The sequence below is a fragment of the Rhinopithecus roxellana genome, chromosome 5 (genome assembly GCF_007565055.1).
Source record: "Rhinopithecus roxellana isolate Shanxi Qingling chromosome 5, ASM756505v1, whole genome shotgun sequence".
In the NCBI taxonomy this organism is placed as follows: Eukaryota; Metazoa; Chordata; class Mammalia; order Primates; family Cercopithecidae; genus Rhinopithecus; species Rhinopithecus roxellana.
This window is the reverse complement of record NC_044553.1, coordinates 966,348-988,373: the sequence shown is the minus strand read 5'-3', so window position 1 is coordinate 988,373 and position 22,026 is coordinate 966,348. Positions and strand designations below refer to the sequence as shown.

The window sequence follows — 22,026 nt, the reverse complement described above, 5'->3', positions numbered from 1 at the left end:
CTGCTGCCTTGCGGTTAGATCGCAGACTGCTGTGTTAGCAATGAGGGAGGCTCCATGGGCGTGGGACCCTCCCGGCCAGGTGTGGGATATATTCTCCTGGTGTGCCCGTTTGCTTAAAGTGCAGTATTGGGGTGGGAGTTACCCGATTTTCCAGGTGTTGTGTGTCTCAGTTCCCCTGGCTAGGAAAAGGGATTCCCTTCCCCCTTGTGCTTCCCAGGTGAGGCGATGCCTCGCCCTGCTTCAGCTCTCGCTGGTCGGGCTGCAGCAGCTGACCAGCACCGATTGTCCGGCACTCCCTGGTGAGATGACCCCAGTACCTCAGTTGAAAATGCAGAAATCACCGGTCTTCTGTGTTGCTTGCGCTGGGAGTTGGAGACTGGAGCTGTTCCTATTCGGCCATCTTGCTCCGCCTGAGACTACTTCATGGCTTTCTGAAATGATGTTTGTAGTAATGATACTGGGCCTGTGAGCAGGCTCACTGCCTCCTGCAGGGCTCAGATAGTGGAGGCATCAGGGCTCAGATAGTGGAAGCATAAGGAAGCGTTTCTCATTTCCCTGTGGTATGCGTTTGTGTCAGCAGATTTTGTATGGAATTGTGCAGTTCAACCTTCAAGGTAGTAGGTGGCCCTTACAGAGATGAGCTAACTATGGCAGAAGAAGATGAGTACATGTTTGATATCTGTGTAGAGGGAGAAGCGTTCTACTACCTCAGGCAATGGACTGGCCTGTGGAAAGCATAGGGGCCTGAGTTCTCTGCTCATTTCCTGAGACAGGGACAAAGCTGGACAGAGATAAACCACTTATCCTTGCAGGTTAAGTACACTATCAAGTGTTATACACTTGTGATAGCAGATTTTTTATAAGATTTTACCTGTCAACATCAGAACAGGACTGGTGCTTGCAGGTGAGACCCAGCTGTGATGGTAGTAGAAGTGTTTATGCTTTTTCAAAAAAATTACTTATAGTTTATTGTGGATATATTGTAAGTGTATGTAATTATGGGGTACATGTGATACTTTGATATAGGCATGTGATGTGTAATAATCTCATCATAGTAAATGGAGTACCTGTCCACTGAAGCATTTGTCTTTGGTGTTTCAAGAACTCCAATTACACTCTTTTTGTTAAACTGTAAAAATTAAATTATTATTGACTGTAATCACTTTGTTGTGCTATCAGATGATGGTCTCATTCATTCTTTCTAAATTCATTTTGTACTCATTAACAGTCTACACTTTCTTCACATCTCCCCCATTATCCCCCACAGCCTCAGGGAACCATCCTTCTACTCTCCAAATCTATGAGTTCAATGGTTTTCTTTCCACAAAATAGAATTATTTCTTCTGTTCTGTGTATGAGCATATACTAGCAATCCTGTACACACCGACATAGATGTCTACAAGCCTATGAATTATTCTCTGTAAATAAAAATTTATCTGATGGAGATAGATTATTTATTATATAATTCACCAAACTAATGTTAAATGCCCAAGTTGCAATACCGCAAACTCTAAGGTATGTTCATGCAATTCAATAAAGGAGAAAGTCTTTCAGACACAGGTGTACTTGACATGATAAATATATGGGTAAGGACTCTGGGCTTGAGTGTCATTGTCCAGCCATGTTTCAGAAGTGTGACCTGTCAGGGAAGAACCAGAGTTCCTTGTGCTCTCAGAGGGGAGGGCTCACAGATATCCTCTCTTGTTCCCAGGAAAGGCAATTGCACTAATCTTCATGATGAGACTATGCTCCTGTGCTGACCTATTACAGTTTTTGATTGAAATTGTCACTGTGATCCCCAGTCTACATCTATTCACACAGAAGTGTATAAAGGTCAGCCCACATTCTCAGTGTCACACATTGAGACAGTTGGAGATACATCCCACTACCTTCTCCTGAGACTGCAGACAGAATCCCAAATTTCAAACGGTCACAAAAGGGAAGGACTCAGATTTTTTTTTTTTTTTTATGACTCACTCTCTGGGACAGATATATTCCCTCTAACCATAATGGATATTCTGAATTACCATGAACATTGCATGGATGTAGGCTTGTATAAATTCACTGTGACGAATATATTTAGCTGCTGCCCTAATGTTTTGAATGGAGATTTGACACTTTAGATAACCTGGATGTTTGGTTGGTTTCATATAAATCTTCACGGGTAGAGCAGCATTGAACCTGTGCCAAAATCTGTCCTTGATCCATGATCACACTCATCTCCCAGACCAGCTCCTTCAGCACATCTCCCTACCTGGAAGAAGAGGACTCTGGACTTGGTGAGGGGAGGCCCCAGGAAGAGAACTGAGTTCTCAGAGGGCACAGCCAGCATCCTCCTCTCAGGGTGAGCCCCAAAGCCTGGGGCCTCCCTCATCCCTTTTCACCTCTCCATACAAAGGCACCACCCACATGCAAATCCTCACTTAGGCACCCACAGGAAACCACCACACATTTCCTTAAATTCAGGGCCCTGCTCACATGGGAAATGCTCTGTGAGAGTCATGGACATCCTGTGCAAGAACATGAAGCACCTGTGGTTCTTCCTCCTCCTGGTGGCAGCTCCCAAATGTGAGTGTCTCGGGGATGCAGATATGACAATGTGGGAGGCTGTCTCTGATCCCAGGGCTCACTGTGGGTCTCTCTGTTCACAGGGGTCCTGTCCCAGGTGCAGCTGCAGGAGTCGGGCCCAGCAGTGGTGAAGCCTTCGGAGACCCTGTCCCTCACCTGCGCTGTCTCTGGTGGCTCTATCAGCGATGGTTACTACTGGAGCTGGATCCGCCAGCCCCCAGGGAAGGGACTGGAGTGGATTGGGTATATCTATGGTAGTGGTGGGAGCACCTACTACAACCCGTCCCTCAAGAGTCGAGTCACCATTTCAACAGACACGTCCAAGAACCAGTTCTCCCTGAAGCTGAGCTCTGTGACCGCCGCGGACACGGCCGTGTATTACTGTGCGAGAGACACAGTGAGGGGAGGTGAGTGTGAGCCCAGACACAAACCTCCCTGCAGGGCGGCGGAGGGGGCGGGCGCAGGTGCCGCTCAGGACCAGCAGGGGGCGCGCGGGGACCACAGAGCCCGAGGCCGGGTCAGGAGCAGGTGCAGGGAGGGCTGGGCTTCCTCTTCTGCTCAGTGCTCTCCCTCCTCACCAGCACCTCAGCTGTCCCCAGGACTGATATCTGTGGTTCTGCTTCCTCAAATTCTCCTGCCAGAAAAGAAAGGAGGAAGGCACATTTTCCTCTTACAATTGAAGTTGCACCGATTACTAGGAACTTTCCTACAAGTTCCTGCATGACCCATTATTCCTTAGTGATTAAAAAAATATATATTCTAATGCTTCTCACCACCTCTTGGTTTGTATCATAAATTGAATTGTGCCCTCTTTGAAGTTCATATGCTTAAACCTTAAATTCCGTGGATCTATATTGGAATTTTAATGATACAATTAAGGTTGAATGTGGTCAGAAGTGTGAGAACCTAATGCAATAGACGTGCTGTCTTTATAAGAAGAGGAAGAGACACCAGAGACCTCTCACTTTTCACGTGCATGCAGAGAAGAGGCCATGTGGAGACGCAGTGTATTAGAAGGTGGCCCAGTGCATACCAGGAAGAAGCCGCACCAAGAACCAACCCTGCCAGCACCTTGATCTTCAACATTTAGACTTCAGAATTGCAAGAAAATCAATATTTGTTGCTTCAGCCTCCCACTCCGTGTTGTCTTCTTATGACGACCCAGACCGACTAATACCACATAACTCATAACTCTGTTAACGCTGTCCCCTGGATGGAGAATCAGACCCCTGAGGCTGGGCACATCTCTCAGACTTCTACATAAAGTAGGCAAAAAAGAGTAGCTCTGATACAAAGACTTGTCATGTCCCTGTTGGCCAATTTCTGGCCAAAGTGTTTTAATGAAGCCCTTGGGGCTTTGTCACAAAAGTTGTCTTTTATCTTTTATTACGACCTAACTAATGGACAATGGGTACCACCTGGATGGAGACGGATCACTGATCATCTTCTGCTTTCTCCTTAGTATGGCATAGAAAACCACACCAACATCACTCTATGTCTTCAACTTTCTAAATTTGCACTGAATGTATTGCTAAATGAGGAGCTACATGAGATCTGAGTTTTGTTCCCTTCTTCCCAGTCTTCCTCAATTACCAAGGGCAGAAGAGACTTACAATGAAATTTGGCTGTCAATGCCCCCAGCACCACATCACTTTTTAAGGTCCACGAACTTTATTTGGGGGATAGTGAAATACACTTTTAAATGGAAAGCCCTAAAGCACATACAACAGCTGAAGGAATGGCCACTGTGCACCTGAAGGCGGATGAGGCAGATGGTAGGGTCCCTTCCTCCAGGATGTTCCTGGGTGTGTGATGGTTGGATGCCTCATGCATATGGAATTAAGGACTGGACTGAAGTAGAAACAAGGGCCACATCCCATAGGAAAACAAGAAAAGAACAGATGGGCATCAGTGAAGACAGGTAATTAAATTTGTTGAGTTTAAGATGAATTTTTTTCCCAAGGGTTTTAGTGTTCTTAGTTAAATATGAATCATTTCAACAAACTGAGAATTAAAAGGAGAATGGAGTTAGAAGTTGAGAAAAAAAGGTTCTGAAAGAGCAGAAAGAAAATTCACACAAAACCGTCACACGGCAGAGGCCAGAACGGAGCTGATGCAGCTACGTCATTTTTCTGCAGACCTAGTTGAGACACTTTGGTGTTTAAGGTAGGCCCAGTGTTGAAGAATTCCTTTAGTTTTTGCTTCTCTGGGAAAGGTCTTACCTATCCTTTATTTTACAAAAAGATTTACATGGTAAAGTTTCTTGGTTGGCAGAGTTTTCTTTGTTTTTCAGCAATTTGAATACAGTCATGGGCCATCTAACAATGTTTCAGTCAACAATAGGCCACATATATGTTTGTGGCCACATAACATTGTAATACCATATTTTCACTAAGGATGTTCCATATTTACATGTGTTTGGATAGAGAGATACTTACCACAACGTTTCAGTTCCCTGCGGTGTTCGGTGCAGTAACACGCTGTACAGGTTAGTTGTCTGGAAACATTGTACTATTCCACATAGTCTATGTGTAGTAGGATATTCCTTGTAGGTTTGTATAAGTTCTTCCTATGATGCTTTCACAATGAGGACATTGACTAGAAATACAATTCTCAGACATAATCTCTATCAATAAACCATACATTATCGAACATAATTCCTCTCCATTCTGAACTGAAAAAAATCTGCTACCTCTGCTCTTTTACTTTCCGTTTTCAAAAACCTTTCCTTTAGCAATGTGGTTTCAAACTATCTCTGATTTTTCTCATTTGGTTTACCTTATTTAAAATGTGTAGAGCTTCATGGACGTGGACGAATATTTGCTTCTCCAGATTTAGAAAGTTTCTAAGCTATTACTTCTTTAAAAACCCTTCTGCCTCTCTTGCTCTGTCTCTCTCTGTCTCTCTCTGTCTCTCTGCTCTGTCTCTCTCTCTCTCTGTCTCTCTCTCACCCTCTTCCTTCACTACCCCTTTTGTCTTATCTTTGCATAACTCCTCAATGCATAATTTCATTTTCACTGTGCTTCCTGACTCATATGTCTTTAACTCTTTTTTATTTCTTTCATTTAAGTTTTTCTTCTCTGTCTCTACTATTTCAAATGATCTTTCTTTGAGTTTACTGTTTCTTCTATTACTTAATCTAGTCTGGTCTAAAATCCTCTTAAAAATTTTCTCTGACTTATCGTGTTCTTCGGTATCAATATTTTTGCCTAGTCATCTTTTAAATGTTTTATCTCTATTAAAATTCTCACATTGTTCTTGCATGTTGCCACTAGCTCATTGAACATGTTTCTAACATTTACTTTAAATTTTCTTCCAGGTAATCCATATGCTTCCTTTTCATTGATACCAGTTTCTAGATCTGTATGTTGTTCTTCTGTCTGGACCATGTTCCCCTCCTCCTTCATTTTCCTTGACTGTCTTTGTTGCTACCTGTTCATTATAACAAAAGCCACCATACACTCTTCAAAGACGAGGCTTATAGAGATCATCCTCACCAATCAGTCCAGGCAGTAATTTGGGTCTCTCAAAACTTCATAGTATTCAAACTTCTGTCTCTGTTCTTAATGGTCCCTGGGTTTTAGAGGATGATAGATGCTGCCAGAAATCACAGGTAGGAGAGGTAGAAACTATTTACTCATGCAGCCCCTTGAAAATTTGGACCACTGGATAAAATTTTGTTATTGATGTATGATTCATCAAAATAATGTTAGTTCAAGCTTCTCTCAACCAGTCATTAATCATTGAAATTTTATCATTTCTTATTTGAATCTGGGGTTTATTCTTTGAATATTTAGGTAAAATTACAAACTAGTTTAAATCTGCCTATTGGCAAAATGATCTGCTGCCGAATTTCCATTTTCTGTGTTATCTCTTTTTGCATTTAAATCTAAGTCTGTATTATACATGCATTCAGAATGTGGAAAAATGTCTTAAAGTTCCTTAATTTATTTAATTTAATGGGGTTTCCAGAAGATGTGAAAACCTCCTTTGTTTATCAAACACCTGACTATTGGTCCATAGTTTCCTCTTTAATTTTTCTCTGTCCTCTCACATTATCTATAATAAGCAGGGAGAAATGAAGACACACCATCGACAGTTTGGTTATATATCCCATCAGCCAAATTTCTAACTCTCACAGATTCTGACTTCATCCAATGTAACATAACTAAGATAAACTCTATAAGAAGGTACACATACTTTCCAGTTCTAATACCATGCTTGTAATAGGAACAAAGCAAGTGTGCTCTCTGCGAGGTGGTCCTCTGAGGTCTGAGACGAGGGGTCACACAGGTGTTTTTATGATATTTAAGGGTTTGGACAACAACGGTGATAACAATTCTGATCATCACTGGCTCTTACCAGAAAATTTACAAGTAAAGTTACTGCTGTTATTTGATTTTAACACCTAGTTAGAATGAATCTCAGAGGAAGAGGTCCCATCCTAGGTCACACAGTGAGGAGGAATGGAGCTGTGCTCTGCTCTCCACACTATGCACAAAATCCCGGGCACGGGCCCAGGTTCCACTGACACGTGGCATCTGGAGGGCAGTTTTCAGGGGATGGTCTTAGCGCACCTGCTTCCTGGGGCAGGGCGCTTCCTTCTCTCAGCTGTGCACTTGCTCCTTCTGCCAGCTCTGAAGTGACCACTGGCATTGCCATGAATTATTCACATTCTCTCCCCATTATGGCAAAAAGCATGTTTATTAAATTTTCAATTCATTTTCTCTGAAGCACACTGGGTTAGCAGAAAGGAATAAATCACATTCCTTCACCTCCCCCACAGCCCAAGATTCCTGAAGATAAAGCTGATGTGATGTACTCATAGGTGGATCTCTGCTCCATCTATGAGGAGGTGGCCTTGGTCTTCAAGTTTCAGCAATTCTGGGAAGCCAAGGTCACCTCCGTCTCCTGCTCCCTGCTCTGCAGCTCACCTGAGAACAGCTTTCTCATTGGAATATCATCTGTTTAAGGAATACAAGTCGCTGCTTTAGGATTTGGAGCCTGAGTGCACCTACTGGATCCGGCCCAGGACAGGAGACACTTTCCGGAACACAACTTCACCTGAGACATGTCCAGTCACACTGTTTTACTTTCACAATTTCAGCTTCCTCAGAAGAAAATTAAAATTGCTGAAACTTTTTCGTAAAAGTTGTGCCATGTCCTTTTTCTGTTTCCTTGCCTGTTCATTTATGTCAGACCAGGTGCCACATCTATGTAATCAGGTTAGAATCCTGCCTCCAGTAACACATGAAGATGACCTTTGGTTGTACTTTTGATCTTTGCTCCAGAATGTAAAGATTACAAAAGTCATCACCTCATTCCTATGTCAAGAGGCATCTGTACAATCTGATCTTCAGTACCTCTGGGAATTCATCAAAGGAATGAAATTCCAATCAAAAATTGCCCACTCCCAAAACTGGAGAGACAAGTGTGTCCAGAATGGCAGTTGACACTTGTTTTACTGTAACAAAAACCGCAGAAGCGTGTGTGTATATATATACACACACACACACACTTCTGTGTGTATATATATACACACACACACAGATATATGTACATAAATACACACACACACACACACACACACACACACACATATATATATATATATATATATATATATATATATATATATATATATATATATATATAAAACAAGTTGTTGAGGGCACTTACATGGTAAGCACTATAGACTTCTGCAAGACAGATGTGGACTGGGGTGAAGTGAAAGTTCCAGAGGGCTGTACACTCCTCAGTCTTCTGGACTTTCCCTCCAGAAACCTCCGGTTTCGAAAAAATACAATCCAAATATGTTTCCTATGGGTCAGACGTAGGGGAGTTATAATTACTGAAAAATATGCCGAGAGCCTTCTCCAAAAGATCCTACAGGGAAGAACTTTTCCAGTACCTTGTCCTATGTGAAGAAAGACAAATCTGCCATTCCAGATCCCTCCCCCATTCTTCCATGAGTGTATGAAGATGTAAGCAAATAGTCCATAGACAGGTAAGATGTAAGCAAATAGTCCAAGTAAGATATAAGCAAATAGTCCAGGTAAGATGTAAGCAAATAATCCAGGTAAGATGTAAGTAAATAGCCTAGGTAAGAGGTAAACAAATAGTTAATCCAGGTAAGATGTAAGCAAATCCAGGCAGATAGTCTAGGGAAGATGTAAGTAAATAGTCCAGGGACACTGAAATCACAAAAGGCAGTAAAGACGAAAGTTGAGCTTCTCCCCTGGAGACGCCTGGTCAAGGTCACAGCCACTGCAGAAACCTCATTGCAAGGAAAGGCTGGGCTGGAGGGGGCACTCCGGAGCCACCGAGCACAGGTTCCAACCCCAGAGCAGGTGTACAGAAGGATGGGGAGGAAGTTTCCTCTCAGGTATCTTCCTTTGTCAACAACAACAACAAAAACTATGTGTTCAACAAGTTGCTGATGTGCCTTTGAATATTCTGTTATATCAGAACCATTCATATAATTTAAGGCAACAGGAACTATTTTCTAAAGTGAATTTCCAGGACTATAAATATCTTAATAGTGATGATACAAAGGATAGGAATAGTTCTACTAATTGAATGGATACAGAATTGTGGGAGCCACTGTATTCCTATGAATAAAAATGCCAGATTTCAGTGTTAGGTAATGTTGCCTACATTGTGCATTTGACAGGGCAGTGATGGATCTGAGAGTGTGGCAGGTACACAGACCCAGTGAGTCAGAAACCAGTATGTGAAGATGAGGATCTATGGATATGAGCTGAAAGTACATAAAAACTTCATGAAATTCTCTTAAATGGAGTAGGAAATGAAACCCAGACTTATTCAAAACACAAATTCCTTGCCAGTTATTTTTGGAGTAGTGAATTCACAAAGAACTCCAAAGTTCTCTTCCATCTTTTGGTTCCTATTGTCCATGAGATGAGAAAATCAACTCTAATTATGAATCACAGGGCAAATCTGTAAACCAATGGTGGTTCTGTTGAAGATCCGGATGGATCAGGAAGCCAGGCAGGTGCTGGAGACACTGTCTCAGGAGCGCCCAGCAGATCTCAGAAGGACCTGCTGGACGCTCACGTGGGACATCAGCACTCACTTTCTCAGAGTCACCAATGAGCTGTGGCTGGTGCCTGACGGGACCAGGATGGGGTCACAGCACCTGGTCAGTGTCATGAAGAGTGATGGTTCCAGAAATCATCCATGTAGTCTCCATGCTAATGAAATGCGGGTTCACAGTGAGGAGCATGTCCTCTGGGTGCTTGTTTTTCAGTGAAAGGATGTCTGGCCACAAAATTTTGTAAACGGAGAAGGGCATCCATTTCTTCAAGCAGGATTAGGGCTTGGACCATCAGCATCCCACTCACGTAAGGCTGATGTGTCATTCATCTCCAGTTTCTTATCCCAGATCAGGTCTTGAGCTATGAAATGCTCTGTCTCATGAATATACAAATAACCTGAGATCCACAGAGGTAAATATGGACATGTCTGGGCCCTGAGAGCATCACCCAATAACCACATCCCTCCCCCAGAGAAGCCCCTGAGAGCACAGCTCCTCAGTATGGACCGGACCTGGAGGATCCTCTTCTTGGTGGCAGCAGCCTACAGGTAAGGGGTTCCCAAGGTCCCAGTGATGAGAAGGGGATTGAGTTCAGTCAAGTGGGCTTTCATCCACTCCTGTGTCCTCCCCTACAGGTTCCCACTCCCAGGTGCAGCTGGTGCAGTCTGGGGCTGAGGTGAAGAAGCCTGGGTCCTCAGTGAAGGTCTCCTGGAAGGCTTCCAGATACACCTTTACCAGCTACATTATGCACTGGGTGCGACAGAACCTTGGACAAGGGCTTGAGTGGAGGGGATTTTAGTTATCTGAGAGATGTTTCATATAACATTTATTCCATAAGCAAATTTCAGGGATTGTAGAATGAATCAAATTAAGAAATCTGATACAGAACTTCCTCTGAATCGATCTTTGTAAACATCAATTTCTGAATCAATGTTGTAAATATTTTGGAACCCAAACACAAATTCACATTTTAACTCTATTTTTGTCTCTATTTAAAAAATGCCAACAAATCTCACTTTTGTGCATGTGACATTTTGAATTCCTACCATCAATGCATGATATTTCTTGTTTTTCCACATTCATATTGCCATTTATTATCATGAGAATTGTGAGTTTTAACCATGCTAATAGGCGAGTAATGGTATCTAATTTTTATTTAAATGCACATGTTCTTAATAAAAAATTCGTATTTAACAATTTTTATATAATTTTTGGTGAGATGCCTCTCCTGACATTTGGTTCATTTTTAACTGCATTGTTTTCTTTTGATTAGTTGTAAGTTTACTTGCATATTGATTATAAAAGTCATTTAACAAATTAAAAGAATTGGCTGCGGTCTGTGGCTCACAGCTGTAATCCCAGCAGTTTGGGAGGCCAAGACAGGAGGATCACGAGGTTAGGAGATCAAAACCAAACTGACTAACACCGTGAAACCCTGTCTCTGCTAAAAATACGAAAAAAAAAAAAGTAGCCAGGTGTAGTGGCGGCGCCTGTAGTCCCAGCTACTCCAGAGGATGAGGCAGGTGAATCGCGTGAACCTGGGAGAGGGAGCTTGCAATGAACCGAGATCGCACCACTGCACTCCAGCCTGCGCGACTGAGCGAGACTCCATCTCCAAACAAACAACCAAACATAAAACAAAAACAAACAAAACAAATGAAATGATTTAACAAGTATGTGACTTGGAAGTATTTTCTCCCAGTCTGTGGTTGCCTTTGTCAGTGGGTATTGCGGAAAAATGTGTGTCTGTGTGTGTTTGCACAAATTTAGACCAAAAAAATTAAAAAATTTCATTCATAGATCATGTATTTGCCATTATATGTGAAGTCTTACTATATAATACACTATTACTGATTTTTTTTCCCATGTCTCTAATCTCAGGCCACAATCAGCTCAGTGAGTGTTTAACCTTTCACCTACTGATTGGAGGACAATCCTCCTGAGATATTTGGAACACTTCTGTAAGGAGATGTGTTCTTCTTCCCATTGTTTATTTATTTAATCATCTATTAATATCCGTATTGGTTTATGGATGTCTATTTCATAGTCTGAAAAAGATCCATGCTACAGTATTCATTTTTATTGTTCAAATTGCCACAGCTTTATTAGGTGCTGGGCGCTCATTTAGTTTGGATCCTGCATCTTTACAGCACAGCTCATCCTTTTGTTTTTGAACACTTCCCTGTTTCCTGGATATTATAATAAATTCTAAGTTCATTTTCTATATTACCTTTTTCATACATAGAATTAGCCATTTTTATAAAGATTGCTTGATTCTGATTTTAAAGAATAATATTAAAATAAAATATTGTGATACTGGGTATGTGTGTTGTTAATGAGGTGTAAGTACTTCTGGGACCTCTCAATGAATTGGCCTAGTAAATGTGCATGTTTATATGAACCATGTTTATGGACACTTCAAAACTGTTTATGTATCTAATCTTCTGTAACTTGATTACATTAAAAATGAGAAGACATTGGACTCTCCACCCAACTATGCTACCACATGGACCTTTCTAGTCTTCCTTCCTTGACTGTCTATAACCACCCACAGCAAAGTGAGGAACCCCATCCCACCATATGCCATTTTATTACTTAGCTGCACAATTTCAGGATACATGCAGAGTGGCATCAGAAATGTGAAGTTGTACCCTTGTAAGAAACATGTTTATCTACTACAATGCAGTGCTTATGTGTGGTTTGTTTACAATTAAAACTTACAGAATCTCCTCACTTTCAAAGTTTCTTATGTTAACAACTTCATTTTCCACTTTCTTCTGTGAAGTCATTTCAATTACACGGTATCGTTTCATTTGTTTGAAATTCTGTAAAAGCCAAAACTATAGTCAAGTAAACAGGATATTCTAGGAATTTAGAGGGTGGGTGTAAAATAAGTAAAACAGGCTCAGTTTAAGAAGAGTAAGAATATTCTAGTGATATGCAATGGTTGAGACGTGACACAATTAATTTGTCTAAGCTCATAATTTTGTAATGGAAAATATAAACCTAAATATATACAATTAAAATATATTTAGCAATTCATTAACCCCTTGATTAAACACACACTCTATAAAATTATCTAATAACGTATTTGGGAGTGTGGGAATGTTATGAGATACACGCAGCAAAGAATGAAGTAATTTTCCTGACTTGCATATATGATGTTTCCATTCCATGAAGACCTTTAATTAAGACAAAATCAATTTTCTATGTGGCCCAGGCTTTTTCTTCCTGACAAGGAAACAACCCAGGTTTTTTCTTCCTTACAAGCAAACAACCCAAAACATTCTTTTCTTTCCTTGTTTGAGAAAAGTTTTCCCCAAACTTCAGCTCAGTTCAGACATACACTGTCCCTGAGTGGGCATTTACCCTCAGATGGGTCCACACACCTGTCAGCATGTGGGCTCTTCTGTCAGACAAACACACCTTTCCTCATGTGGATTCTTCCCTCAGACAAACACACAGGTCCCCACACGGACTCTTCCCTCAGACCACCACATATGTCCTTACATTTACACTTTCCTCAGAAAACAGGCCTTTCCTCATGTGGACTCGTCTCAGACAAACAAACATGTCTCCATGAGAACTCTTCACTCCGATAAGTACACACATTTCCACATTGACTGTTTCCTGACACAAGAACATATATCCAATGTTGAATAATTTTGTGGCAAAATGATATCAATACAATGATAATTATAAAACTCCTTCCTGACAAGGTGTAGATAGGCATTTTTTTTTTCATTTTAACTTAACTTTGACTCATTGTCAGGAACAGTGGTTTGCAGCTCTAAATGTACTGATTACAGACAGATGTCTGTTTTCTCTGGAAATGTATTTCTTATGTTCTTACTGGTTTTATTTGTCAATAATGTTTTCTGCAATGAAGATACCTGGACAGTGTCCACATTAGAGACTGAGAAAGAGTGATGGGCAGATTAACTCTGTGCATCCAGACCCAGGAATCCTTTGACCCTGCCCTCTCTGAAATGTAGGCACAGAGGATGAATGAGCAATGCTGATGATTAACAGTAATGGCATGCTAATTTATTGTAATAACATCCGTCGTTAGAATCAATACATTGTTGATGCTCAACATGTTTGCATCACAAGTAGTTATGACAAGCGAGAAGACACACAAATAAAACACATACTATGTAATTCCTGTATAATCAATTAATGAAACTCAAAACTAAAGTATTAAATGTGAATGAGCAACTCAGAATATGATGGGGGAAGAAAATAATTGGGAAGGAGGAATTGCGGAGGAACACAAGGAAACTTTTAAGTGTAATTTATTTGTGCATTATTTGGATGGCAGAGGAAGAGACAAGGTGGAAGTGCCACACACTTTGGAACCAGATCTCCTGAGAGCTCTGTCACCAGAACAGCTTGAGAGAGGAAAACACATCCTCATGATCGAATCACCTTTCACCAGGCCCCACTTCCAACACTGGGAATTACAGTTTGACGTGAGATTTGGGTGGAGACACAAATCCAAACCACATCAGCTGTCTTTCATTTTTGCTCTGGCCTGATGGCTCTGACTAGGATTTCTAGTGTTATATTGAATAGGAGTAGTGAGAGACAGCATCCGTCTCTTGTTCCAGTTCTCAAGGTGTTTGAGCTTTTTGCTCATTTAGCATGATGTTGACTGAGTTTGTCATAGATGGCTTTTATTATTTTGAGGTATTTTTGATGCCTAGTCTGTTGAGGGTTTTTATCATGAGTGGATGTTGGATCCTATGGAACACTTTCTCAGGATCTGTTGAGATCATCCTGTTTTTTGCTTTTATTCTGCTCACATGGTGAATCACCGTTACTGAATTGTGGATGTGGAATGAACCTTACCTTCCAGGGGTAAAGCCTACTTGATCATGATGTATTACATTTAAAAGTGTTTCTGGATTCTATTTGCTAGATTTTGTTGAGGACTTTTAGATTGATGTTAATCAGGAGCATTTATCTTATATATTTTCTCCATTACGTCTCTTCCCAATGGTGTGCGCCAAGGACACACAGTAGAGAAAGGACAATCTTTTCAATAATGGCGTGAAAACTGGGCATCCGCATAAAAAGAAATACAGTCAGGTCTTCTCTAACACCGCATAAAAATCAACTACAAATGAACATAATGCCTGAAACCAGAAACTCATAGACAACATGGAAAAACAACTTCCTGTCCTTGATTCAGAACTGATTTATCGTGCACCCTGCACCCTTAGCCTAGAAAAGCTTACAGCACTTGGCTCTCACTCGTGAAGGGAGCTCCAAGGACTGCGCCCAGCAAAGCGACCGCGATGGGCTGACTGAGGTTTTGGGGAGCCAACCCCTGTCCCTGCCTGCCCTGGTTGAATTACATGAATTTAAGAGAGATGATTTTGTAGCTTTAAGATTTAATATCTGCCCTCCTGGGTTTCATGTGTGTAGGGGGCCTGTTGGCCATTCCTCTGGCCAATTTATCTCTTTTGGAATAATTGACCCAACACCTGCACCGTCACGGCATCTTGGAATACACAACTTCACATTTTCTTAATTTGCAAGCTCACAGATGGAAGGAAGTCGCCTTCAGGCTCAGAGGAGACTTGAGACATTTGAGTTGGAGGCTGACCAAGTTAAGACTTTTGGGAATTATTGAAAAAATATTATTATATTCTGCAGTGCAAGGACATGAGAATTTTGGGCCCGAGACTGCAATGATATAGTTTAGATGTTCTCCCTTCCAAATGTCATTGTCAAGTGTGATACTCAATGTTGGAGGTGGGACCGACTGGGAGGTTTTGGGTCATGGAGAAAGATCCTTCAGGAATGCCTTGGGAACCACCCCATGGCACTTAGTGAATTCTTGCTGTATTAGCTACTATGAGATCTGATTGTTAAAAAGAGCCTGGCAACCCTTCTCCCCACTCACGTCCCAGCTCTCACCATGTGACGTAGCCTGCTCCCCCTTTGCCTTCCACCATGATTGTAAAGCAGATCCCGGTGCCATGCTTCTCACGCAGCCTTGAGAACTGTAAGCCAAATAAGCCTCCTTGTAAATCACTTGGCCTCAGGTATTAATTTATAGGAATGCAAAAGAGACAAACACACCGTCCAAAACATGGTACAGATTCAACACTACGTTTATCAAATGACCAGTATATTTGATGACATATTTAGAAAACAATACTAAAATTCATACAGAATCAGAAAAGAGTCTGAATAGCAAAATAATAGCAAAATGACCAAAGCTAGAAGCACCGCATTCACTGACCTCAAATTATGCTACATGAATGTAATAAGAAAGACAGCATGATACTGGTAGAAAAAAATAGAGAGTCCAGAAAGAAAACCAAATATCTAAGACCAACTGCTCTTTGAAAAAACTGACAAAAATATACACTGGAGAAACAACCCTCTATTCAATAAGTGGTGCCGAGAAAATTAGATGGCCTTATGTGGAGGAATAAACCGAGACTTCCATGTCACCATGGACACAAATTAACTGAATATGGATTCAGTGTTTAAATTTGTAAACTAAAACTATAAAAATACTTGAATAAAATCTAAAAACAGTCCTCTGGACATTGGTCTAAGCAAATAAAATATGACTTGACTTCAAAAGCAAATGCAATAAAAACAGAAGCAGACAAACAGGATTTAATTGCACTAAAGGTCTTCTGCACAGAAAACATGGTGACCAGACAACCTGCAAATGGTAAAAAATATTTGGAATCTATTCATCTTGCAAAAGGCTAATATATAAAATCTATAAGTAACTCAAATAAGTCAACTAAAAATGACAAATAACTTCATTAAAGAATAGACAAAAACAGACATTTATCAAAACAAGACACAGAGTGGCCGACACAAATAAGAAAATATACTCTGCATCACCAATCATCCGATAAATGTAAATTAGAAACAACATGATATGGCATCTTCCACCAGTCAGAATGGCTGTTGTTACAAATAAAAAACAGCAGGTGCTGGCAGAGAAGCATATAAAAAATAATGCTTTATACATGCTTGGTGAGAATGTAAATTAGTACAACCTCTATGAAAAACAATACAGAGATTTCTCAAAGAACTGAAATTAGTATTACCATTTGTCCCAGTAACCCCTCCCAGTGGCATATTCCTCCCAAAAGCAAACTTTTATATCAGAAAATGTTGCCTGCTCTCCTATGTTTATTGCAACACCATTTTCAACAGAAAAATCAAGTAATCTATCTAAGTGTCAATCAATGGATGATTAGATAAAATATGATATATGTAAATCATGGAATAGTAGGCAGCCACAAAAAGTGAAATTGTGCCTTTCATAGCAACATGAATAGAGTTGAAGGACATTATCCTAAATAAAATAACTCAGAATAAAGATAAAATACATTTTCTGTCTTGTAATGTAAACAATGCATACACATGTACGCAGATAAAAGTAATAGACATTGGTGACTGCAAAAGAGGGCAAGGTGAGAGGAAAGTAATGGTTAAAAAATTACCTAATGGCTTCAATGTTCACAAGGACTGCTGATGTTTATATAAATATCCCATTCAATTGTGAACATTTATCAAACTGGATGTTGTAACGATAACCACTTTTACAATGGTGGTTTCAAACTCTGAAAGATATCTTAATGGTAAGCAGCTGAAGGTCAGGGAAGAGATCCTTTCTTACAGATAAGTGCAATTATTGGACAAACACACTCATTCCCAAATAACGCATTCAGATATTAAGGTCTACAAATGGTTCATTCAAATGTGGGTTCAAAGTGAGGTGCGTGTCCTGGGGAAGCTTGTTCCCCCATGGGGGAAGCTCTGTCAACACAGAGTTCAGGGATGTGTAGGGAACGCATGGCCTCTAACAGGATTTCGGCTTGAACCCTCAGCTTCTACAATTGTGTCGTCCATGTGTCATCTATTTACTCTTTCTAATACTGGGTCATGAATTGGGCTATTAAATAGCATCCTTCATGAATATGCAAATCACTGAGGTGAATATAGTATCTCTGTGCCCTGAGAGCATCACCCAACAACCACACCCCTCCTTGGGAGAAGCCCCTACATCACAGCTCCTCCCCATGGACTGGACCTGGGGGCTCCTCTTCTTGGTGGCAGCAGCAACAGGTAAGGGGCTCCCCAGTCCCCGGGCTGAGGAGGAAACCAGGCCAGTCATGTGAGACTCATCCACTCCTGTCTCCTCTCCACAGGTGCCCACTCCCGGTGCAGCTGGTGCAGTCTGGGCCTGAGGAGAAGAAGCCTGGGTCCTCGGTGAAGGTCTCCCACAAGGCTTCTGGTTATACCTTCACCACCTATGGTGTGAATTGGGTATGACAGGCCCCTGGACAGGGGCTTGAGTGGATGGGATGGATCTTCACCTACACTGGGAGCCCAACGTATGCCCAGGGCTTCACAGGACGATTTGTCTTCTCCATGGACACCTCTGTCAGCACCACATATCTGCAGATCAGCAGCCTAAAGGCTGAGGACATGGCCATGCATTACTATATGAGAGACACAGTGTGGAAATCCACATCCTGAGAGTGTCAGAAACCCTGAGGGAGGAGGCGGCTGTGCTGAGCTCAGACAGTGGTGCAGCAGTTTCTTTAATTTCCATCTTATCTCATTTTGCATCAACTTCCACTTTATATTAGCTAAGAGCGTGGGGTAGGTGGGTGCTCCTAAGAGATTCTTAACTTGATGGGCTTTCTAGAAGATGTCAAAAGCCAGTTTGTTTGCAAAACATCCCAAAGCCATGCCCTGTTCCAGACACGTGTGTGCCCATTTCCTGGTCTTTGATTAATTGATAAGCTCTCATCAGTGCACCTGGGCTAATTTCACATCAGGTAGAGGAATGTGTTCTAAAGGAAAGCTAAAGTTGTAATAGCAATTCCTGCTCAATAACCTTCAGCTTCGTTGTTTTTGTATGATCCATCAACGAATTACGTTAGATCAAGGTTCTCAAAGAGAATTTCTAATAAATATAAGGGATGTACAGAAGTTCCCTAATTAAAATAATACAATTGTGAACACAACCTCAGTATACAACCATGTCTCCACCCTCCACACCCTTCACCACAAAGGAATTTTCATCTCTCCTGGAAGCTGAGTTCATTTTGAAATTATTTCATTTTAATATCTCAAGATTATCATATGTAACTATTTTAACAAAAAGTGAGTTATGGGAACTTGAACTAAACAACTGAAAACAAATTCACAACTAATTAAACAGGATGCTAGAGTGTGATTGGCTCCAGGCTTTGTAATTGAACAGTTTATTACCCAGACTTGAAATTTACACGTCTTCTTGTTACCTTCATGGCACAGTTAACTCCCATTATGTAAGAAATGGTGACTGTATTTCCAAGGGTCTTGCACAGTTTTGAAAATAGACTGGGTAAGGTGAGGAGTTGATTGTTTAAATTACCCTCTGAAAAAGTAGCATCAACTCAACAAATCACTGCTCTTCCCTCTGTGATTAGAGCTATGTCACAGGCCACATGGACCTAAATCCCTGATGGAGATAACAGGACTACATAAATTGGGCTGATCATTTTTATGCTATAAAATTAATAGATGACACTGCACTCCAGCCTGGGAAACCAAAGAACCCTTCATCTGTAAAATATAAAAAAGAAAAAATTAATAGGTACTGACTTTGACATTTTGGATAATAATATTTTCACAATCCAAATTTAGTTACACAAATATGTTACCTACATCTTCACTGAAAAGTTCCCAGTCATGACCAGTTGCATCAATACTCCACGTGTTCAAATCTGGACATCAAGAGAGTCTGGAGAATAAAACACAAGTGAGGGCAGTGAAACGTGTGTATATTCAGCACCTCTTCACTCAGGAGACTCCATACACCCTGGAACACTGCTGCTTTTCTGAATGGCTCACGAGGACTCCAGCTCACTCAGAGCTCAGACAGAAACCTCCCTTCACGGTGGGAACTGGACTGCAGGGGGCACTCGGTACCCGCAGAGGTGAAAATGAGCTGTCAGATGGAACTTCCCTGCCACTTCCACATGGAATGTATTGTTTCATTTCATTAGCACTCTTTCCATAATGGTTCCTTTCCTTTGACCTGTTCATTACTGATATTTTTCAAAGGAATCTCACTTGAATCTTTACTGTTTTGCATTTTGTCTCCAGGACAAGGTTGGGAAGTGTTACCTCCAGCATTGTCACATGATCTAGTGACCTGACACATTTGTGGCAAAAAATACCTACCGATTCAGAAGCTCTTTGGTTTTCTTTCCATGAAATAGAATTATTTCTTCTGTTCTGTGTATGAGCATATCCTAGCAATCCTGCACACACCCACATAGATGTCTACAAGCCTATGAATAATTGTCTGTAAATAAAAATTTATCTCAATTTCCCTCAATGTCCATAATTCTCCTGAAGGTGAGGAAGGTCTTTTTGGATCTGTTTAAACAAAATGTCCAGAGACCACCTGGTAGGTCAGGAGCTCACCTGGCTCTGGATGTTGGCTTTGTCTCTTTCCCTCTGTGGTCCCACAGGTCAGCTCACTTGTTCAGTCCTAACAAGACAGCCCAGGTTTGTCCTGATGTTAAAACACACCCTACCTCTGATGACTCTCCTGTTACCCACATCCATGGAGATAGATTTATTATATAATTCACCAAACTAATGTCAAATGCCCAAGATTCAATACCACAAACTCTAAGGTATGTTCATGCAATTCAATGAAGGAGAAAGTCTTTCAGACACAGGTGTACCTGAAATGATAAATATATGGGTGAGGACTCTGGGCTTGACTGCCATTTTCCAGCCAAGTTTCAGAAGTGTGACCTGTCAGGGAAGAACCAGAGTTCCTTGTGCTCTCAGAGGGGAGGGCTCACAGATGTCCTCTCTTGTTCTCAGGAAAGGCAATTGCACTAGTCATGATGATGAGACTATGCTCCTGTGCTGACCTATTATAGTGTTTGACTGAAATTGTCACTGTGATCCCCAATCTACATCTATTCACACAGAAGTGTATAATGGTCAGGCCATATTCTCAGCATCACACATTGAGATGGTTGGAGATATGTCCCACTACCTTCTCCTGAGACTGCAGACAGAATCCCAAACTTCAAATGGTCACAAAAGGGAAGGTCTCAGGTGTTTTTTTTTGTTTGTTTTTTTTTGTTGTTGTTTTTTTTTTTTTTTGCTTTGTTTTTGTTTTAAATGACACACTCTCTGGGACAGACATATTCCCTCTAACCACAATGGATATTCTGAATTACCATAAACATTGCATGGATGAAGGTTTATATAAGTTCACTGTGACGAATATATTTAGCTGCTGCCCTAATGTTTTTGAATGGAGATTTGACACTTTAGATAACCTGGATGTTTGGTTGGTTTCATATAAATCTTCACGGGTAGAACAACATTGAACCTATTCCAAAATCTGTCCCTGATCCATGATCACACTCATCTCCCAGACCAGCTCCTTCAGCACATCTCCCTACCTGGAAGAAGAGGACTCTGGGCTTGGTGAGGGGAGGCCCCAGGAAGAGAACTGAGTTCTCAGAGGGCACAGCCAGCATCCTCCTCTCAGGGTGAGCCCCAAAGACTGGGACCTCTCTCATCCCTTTTCACCTCTCCATACAAAGGCACCACCCACATGCAAATCCTCACTTAGGCACCCACAGGAAACCACCACACATTTCCTTAAATTCAGGGTCCAGCTCACATGGGAAATGCTCTCTGAGAGTCATGGACCTCCTGTGTAAGAACATGAAGCACCTGTGGTTCTTCCTCCTCCTGGTGGCAGCTCCCAGATGTGAGTGTCTCGGGGATGCAGATATGACGATATGGGAGGCTGTCTCTGATCCCAGGGCTCACTGTGGGTCTCTCTGTTCACAGGGGTCCTGTCCCAGGTGCAGCTGCAGGAGTCGGGCCCAGGACTGGTGAAGCCTTCGGAGACCCTGTCCCTCACCTGCGCTGTCTCTGGTTACTCCATCAGCAGTGGTTATGGCTGGGGCTGGATCCGCCAGCCTCCAGGGAAGGGACTGGAGTGGATTGGGCATATCTATGGTAGTAGTGGGAACACCTACTACAACCCCTCCCTCAAGAGTCGAGTCACCATTTCAATAGACACGTCCAAGAACCAGTTCTCCCTGAAGCTGAGCTCTGTGACCGCCGCGGACACGGCCGTGTATTACTGTGCGAGAGACACAGTGAGGGGAGGTGAGTGTGAGCCCAGACACAAACCTCCCTGCAGGGAGGCGGAGGGGGCGGGCGCAGGTGCCGCTCAGGACCAGCAGGGGGCGCGCGGGGACCACAGAGCCGAGGCCGGGTCAGGAGCAGGTGCAGGGAGGGCCGGGGCTTCCTCATCTGCTCAGTGCTCTCCCTCCTCACCAGCACCTCAGCTGTCCCCAGGGCTCCTCTTTCTTTGA

The 22,026-nt window shown here is 41.9% G+C and overlaps 1 pseudogene and 2 gene segments (V, D, J or C); all 3 read left to right on the top strand.

The window, feature by feature from the left end:
• Positions 1 to 2,444: 2,444 nt before the first annotated feature.
• LOC104678930 lies at positions 2,445 to 7,591 on the top strand. The segment is given in 3 exon segments: positions 2,445 to 2,568; positions 2,652 to 2,975; positions 7,355 to 7,387. Coding segments are annotated over 3 exon segments (405 nt in total).
• Positions 7,592 to 17,688: 10,097 nt separating this feature from the next.
• LOC104676347 lies at positions 17,689 to 18,148 on the top strand (annotated as a pseudogene).
• A 3,145-nt stretch (positions 18,149 to 21,293) lies between these two features.
• On the top strand, positions 21,294 to 22,026 carry LOC115897451. The segment is given in 2 exon segments: positions 21,294 to 21,410; positions 21,494 to 22,026. Coding segments are annotated over 2 exon segments (600 nt in total).